The sequence below is a fragment of the Puma concolor genome, chromosome D3, assembly GCF_028749965.1.
Source record: "Puma concolor isolate L17-30 chromosome D3, mPumCon1.1.hap2, whole genome shotgun sequence".
NCBI classification, from domain to species: domain Eukaryota; kingdom Metazoa; phylum Chordata; class Mammalia; order Carnivora; family Felidae; genus Puma; species Puma concolor.
Genome location: NC_141678.1, coordinates 82393276 through 82399670, shown reverse-complemented (window position 1 = coordinate 82399670; position 6395 = coordinate 82393276). Strand labels below are relative to the sequence as shown.

The window sequence follows — 6395 nt, the reverse complement described above, 5'->3', positions numbered from 1 at the left end:
CAATTGCTTTTAAATTATTCTACAATGAGAAGAAACGCTTCCACCTCCAAATAGATTACGGTTAACAGAATAAACGAAAGACTTACGCTAACCAATTTAACTTCTTTTATCAGACAGGAAAAAGGAAGTGAGTGCCAATGAAAGACATGTTTTAGACACAAACACTAAGCAGCTCATTTGTTTTGATTCGCAAGCCATACTCTCTATCAGCTCAAAATGTGTGGTCTGTTTTCCATGGTACCCTAGATCAATTTTAAAGGAATAGGAATTATTTATTTATCAATTATTTGTCAACCATAATAATTTTCCCTGTTTCTCCTTCACAGAGTACTTTCCCATATCCATTTACGTTTTATAGTAATGAGTTTTAGGGATTTTTCTTCTTTTATCTTTTTGAATTTTTTTTTTTTTTTTTTTTTTAATATTCTTCCTCTCACTTGATGCATTCAGGTCCTGATCCCACAGTTCCTGAGATGGAACCTGATATGGGGCTCCACACTGACAGTGCAGAGCCTGTTTGGGATTTTCTCTCCCCCTCTCCCCCCCCCCGCCCCCCCCCCCCCCCCCGTCCCACTCACAAGCACGCACACACTCTTGTGCTCTCTGTCAAAATAAATAAATAAACATTAAAAAAAAAAAAAAGACCCTGTCCTTGTCCCAGTTAGGTGAACAGTGGCAAAGAAAAACAAGTGTAAATAAAGCATTCAACGAGGTATTAAATGTACAGAGATAAAAGTGCAATACTGTAAAATTAAGAAATGCAAAGGAATGACTAGGCTCTGCTGTCTACGGGAGGAGAGGAGGTCAGAAAATCACTGGGGGTAAACACCGAAGCTGCATAGTGAGCGAGAAGTTCAATGTGCTGGTAAAACACTCTAGGCAGGAAACATATTAGTTCTAATACTAGTCCAATTCCGTATGCGTCACCTGGCTTCATACTGTCCCACAGCTGAAACTACTGTCTTTTCTGGTTTTCTCTATACACTTTAATTTCAATAACCAATCTATTCGCCTTCAAGTTCTTGGATTTCTTTAACCTGTCGTATCCAAGCTGCTGCTGAAATCTCAGATGGATTTTGCAGTTCAGTAATTTCCATTCGGTACCTTCTTTTAAGACTGTAATACACTTAATTATACGAGAACATGGGCAAGGGACTGGAAAACTGGATTAGCAACTTTTTGAAAAGTCAAGTATTGACCTTGTTGTTTTCTTTGCAAAGAAACAACGTCTACCGTAATTTCTAATGCCAACTTGGCTTTATCTAATACTTTTCCGCTTTTTAAGAACTATCTTCTCTTCCTCCACAACACAAAAATCAAAGATTGACAAGTTGCCAATACCAGATTTCACACTTCTAATGTGGATACTAGAGGTGCCACTGATTTCGGAACAGTAGGACACTACTGAGATCAGTGGGCTATGTACCTACCGTACTTGATATAAACGTACCCACTATTCCTTACGCTGCCTCTTTTTCACTGTTCTTCCTCCTCTCCAAAAAGGAGAGCAAGAAACGTGGGATACACAAGACAGCATTTAGTTTTTTCATGAGGCACTGTCTCTAAAAGAGGTTAACCCAGGAAATCACGGTTTCCTACGGTAGTCCTTAACGTCCGCAGCTCCGGAAATGAAATATCCCACCATTAGACAAACATTTTACTTATTAACCGATCTATATAAATAATGAAATTACTCACACTGAAGGCCCAGCCTACGCTGCATTCCGTTTTTCTGATGCGCGGGAACACACGTGTAAGCTCTGGAGCCAACCTTTCGCGTCTCTTAAGAACGAATGATGGACAACTTGGTTTGAACAATCAGAAGGATTTTTCATCACAACCGAAGCCATTGCATAGTGTAGCAATTCCTTTTTTCCTGTCTTAATTAGTGGAAGTCATTCCTAAGAATGTGTCGTCCAACAAATACACGTGCTGAGGATATGCTACTTGTCCGTGATGTGTGCTGACTCCGCCTGCTATCATCCAACACCCTAGCACGGCATTTGCTTTGCGGTCTGTATTCAGGATGCTGGTGCAAGGTCAAGAGCTAACTCAGAAAATACATCTTTACACGGGCATTTTAACTCCTGATCAGACAGGAGCTCCTGCGCACCTATGCTCAGGGCGACGGGCCTCTGTACACCTCTTAGCAGAATCCAGCCCTTCTTGTCCATGAACAAGTTTTGATGCTTCTGCAGCAGGTCGTTTCTGGAGAGCCTCGCCTCGCCGCCCCTTTGACCTGCAGCTGCATTACATGGTCAGCCTCGGGCAGGGGCAGGACCTCGCTACCGTCTCCTCTTGTGGCCTGACAAAGAACTGACAGAGTTCAGACGGAAACGTCTTAGGTCTGTTTAGCCAAAGGGCACTGCCTGCACACGTCACCAGATCCGCTCCCGTTGTGATCAGTGGAACCCAGATTTCAACCATGTCCCTCCAGCCACCTCGTGGGTGAACTTGCATGCGAACACGAGGTCGCCCAGCTAATCGGATCCACCCTGCGGGACGTGACATCCAAATCGGGTAGTCGGAGTCATGGGCCAGGGGCTCCGCGCCCAAGAGCTAAGCCAAACCCCGCGCGGGGCTCCTAAGCCAGGGTGAACGCAGAGCGCGCTCAGCAGCACGCCCACGCGAAGGCGGCCGTCCACCGCCGCCAGGAAGCCCGCCGGGTGCTGCTTCCGGTCTCGGGCGGGGTTGTCCGGCACCACGAAGCTGCCCCAGGTCCGCCCGTCGGTGAAGAGCGGCTGGTGATTACCCGCCACCAGAGTTTTCAGGGTTGACGCGAATCGCATCTCGCGCTCCCTGGCCTGCAGCTCCCGTCGGAGGAGCATCGTGGCGCCTCCCGCCAGAGCCGTCATTTCGAGGCAGGCTGTCTGGAAGCGGTACCGGCCGAGCAGCGCCAGCAGGTGCTCCCTCCAAAGTGAGTCGGCCGCGGTGTTGCAGCCGCTGAGGAAAGTTGCCTGCCCTGCGTGGTGTGGGAGCTCCGGGAGCTCTGTCTGCATTCCCCCTGCAGGTAAGAGCTCCTTGAACTTTTATGCGCCGCCGGCAACCCCTGAGCGTCCGAGTGGCGTCGTGCAGTCCTAGGGACAAGGCTTCTAACAGGCCTAGCGTAGCAAGCCGCGGCCTGCCCTGGAAGAGCGCTGTGACGTGGGCGCCGCCATCTTGGTGGCAGCACGAAAGGAATGCTGGGAGCTTAGAGCCCCCGTCCCCCCTCCACGCCCCTCAGTACTAGCCTGCTGCCCGCCTTGCTGTGTTTTTAAAAACAGTTTTAATACGGTGTATTAGAAGCATAAAAAATTTGTCAGAATGTGTGTGCGTACTATATCAAACCATCACCACATTCAAGACAGCAAACATTTTTGTCGCCTTCAGAAATTCCTTTGTATTCTTTAGTATCACTTCCACTGATATATCCCCAGGCAGTCACTGATAGGCTTTCTGTCACTACAGATTAGTTTGCATTTCCAGGAATTATCTGGAAATGGAATCATGTAGGAGATCCTTTTTTTTCCCCCTGGCTTCTTTCAGTCAGAATAATCATTTTGGAATGCATCCCTATTTATCAATAGTTTCACAGACGCGCGTGCGCGCGCGCGCGCGCACACACACACACACACACACACACACACACACACACAGCCCTACCTGCCTTTTTGTATTTGGTCTTAAGTGTACCACAGTTTATCAGTTCACCCGATGATAGATACTTGGTTTCCATTTCGGGACTATTGGAAATAAAGGTGGTATAACTTTGACATACACATACGTGTATATATATTTTTTTAATTCCTCTTGGGTAACTGCCAGAAAAAAATCACAATATGTGTATGCTTAACTTTGTAAGAAACTGCCAAGTATTTTCCAACATGGTTGTATAGTTCTACCAGTAGTAGATAAGAGTTCAAATAGGTCCGCATCCTTGAGAACAAAAATCATAGTAAGAGTTGTTCAAATTAATTTTAGTAACTTAAAAATTGGTTTTTGGTGCTATGTCGTTGAGATTTTAATTTCCAGTTTCTCTCATAAGTATTAATACGGTGCATTTTTCATGTGTTTATTGGACATTTACGTATTTTGTAAAGTGTTTGAGGTTTTATCAGTGTTTTACAACCATGGTCTGTGGTCTTCATATTGAATTGAAAGAGATCTTTATATATTCTATATACAGCTTCTTTGTCTGATACGTGTCCTGTAAGACTTTTCTCCCAATCTAATCCTTGCCTTATTTTCATAATAGTGTCTTTCAGAAAGCAAAATATTTCATTTGCACAGACGATTTATAGATCTATAGATATGTGATTATCAACCTGGATCTAAAGCTATGTATTATGGCTTGCATTATTTGTGTTCTATCTGAAAAAACATTGCCTACCCCAAGTTTTTGATGATTTTATTCTAAGAATTTTATGATTTCTGATTAAACATTTATATCTATAATACATTTTAAGTGAATATGTGAGTATGGTATGCATTAATGGTCAATTTTAAAAAGTATGTGGTAGCCATTTGACCAAGTACGATCTGTTGAAAATAATATACTTTCCCATCAAATTGCCTTAAAGCCTGATTATCAACAGTTCCAGACTTCTAGAGTCAGTTTAATGATCCGCGAATTACAAAGAGCATCGTCCCGACCCTTAGTAGAAGAAACTGCAAATTAACAATTTTTTCTAAACCATCAGAGGGGTTGGTGAAAAAGGGAATTGGTTAATGATAAAGGAGCTATACAGGAGAATTTTTAGGGTTGTGGAACTGTTCTGTATGAAACTGTAGTGTTGGGTACAGTGTTGGCATTTGTCAAAACCCATAGAGAGTAAACTTCACTGTATGCAAAATTGGAAATATCAACCATAATGTTGAGACATCCTAATGTGGAGTACAGAAGGTGACATATAAATCCAAATGTATTACAAATATACAGTATGACTTCATTGAAGAGAGTAAAGGTAAAAAGGAACTGACCTGAGTAGCTTTGGAAATAATGTTTTCACTGAGTATTGTTAAGACTACAGACAAAAACAGAACTGTATATAAAGATTGCACTCTAGTTATTAAATTGATTTCCCACAGGAGTATGGGGTAGTAATTCTGAAGCTGCTTTACATGTATTCTACAGCTAAATAAGCAAGTAAATAAATTATAGTTAATGGTACCCAGTTTTCTCACTGTCAAATAAAAAAGTTAAAAATAAGCAAGAGAGGAGGTCTACAATGTCCTGTGGCACTGCATTAACACTAGAGACCCTTCAGATGTGTGCATATGCATAGCTTTGTGTAGACAAATATATTTCTTAGCTCTGTCCACTGATAGGTCCTACAAACACTGACACCTCAGTAGCAACGTGCACACTGAGAACTCAGCTCTTGGTTTCCAACTACAGTTCTCTAGTAAGTATAACCAAGGTCCTTTGGAAAAATGATGCCAGCTCGCGGCTCAGAAAATACGACAAGACAACTTGGGAGCTCTTGAAGGGCCAGAAAGGAAGTTCAAAGAAAGCAAAGTAAAGCTGGATATATGTAAAAAGGGCACAGGATCCAATTTAAAGAATTCTCAGTGGCCACACCTGGAAAACTTTGAGCAATAAAATAAATGATAATAATCTATTACAAACCAAAATACAAAATAAATATATTCATCTATATTGATATAAATAAAATGTTAAATGAATAAATGAGGGAGAAGGAATAAGTCTTCCTTAGTGAAAAATTCCAAATAATACATGTAGACAGTCACCAGTCACCATTACAGGAGGTAGAACTTAATTCCAATCTGCTTGGCTCTCCATTGGAATTAACAGCTCATTTGCAAAATGTAAAGGGTCATAAAAGAAAAACAGAAACTTTATGGAAAAGGAACCTGGCAGATATCAACTAAACCAAGGCAAACCTCTTCTGTCAAAAGTCATGTTCATAATATTTATCTCGTGCTATCATGCAATAAGAAGATAGATCAGTCATTATTCTCCATAAAATAGTAATAGTAGCAGATGGGTGGGTTGGAAGGTAGATAGATGGATAGTAGATAGTAGGTAGATATGGTGATATAGAAATATAGTTGTATTTAAAGGAATTGGCTCAGGTGATGCACTGGCAATCTAAAATTTGTAGGGCAACAGAAGTTCAGGCTGGAAACTAATTTGATTCTGCAGCCTTAAGGCAGAATTCCCTCTTTTCCAGGAAATCTGTTTTTGCTCTTAAAGCTGTCAAATGGTTGGAATGACACCCACCCACATTTTTTAGCATAATCTTCTCAATGTCAGCTGATTGTAGATGTTAATCATGTCTATAAGATGTTTTCACAACAACATCTAAATTAGTGTTTGATTAAAAGCCTTGGAAATATAGCCCGGCCAGGTTGAGATGTCAAACTAACCATTATAGAAGTACATCTCACCTTTG

The 6395-nt window shown here is 41.9% G+C and overlaps 1 protein-coding gene across 1 annotated transcript; it reads right to left on the bottom strand.

Moving 5' to 3' along the window:
• Positions 1 to 2480: 2480 nt before the first annotated feature.
• LOC147575679 (tyrosine--tRNA ligase, mitochondrial-like) lies at positions 2481 to 2999 on the bottom strand. Its single transcript, XM_086682862.1, has one exon. It carries the CDS (start codon positions 2997 to 2999, stop codon positions 2481 to 2483), a length of 519 nt encoding a protein of 172 aa, XP_086538988.1.
• Positions 3000 to 6395: the final 3396 nt, after the last annotated feature.

Excerpts from the sequence above, each read along its gene's own strand:
- LOC147575679 (XM_086682862.1), bottom strand. The coding sequence starts at position 2,999 with ATGCAGACAGAGCTCCCGGAGCTCCCACACCACGCAGGGCAGGCAACT.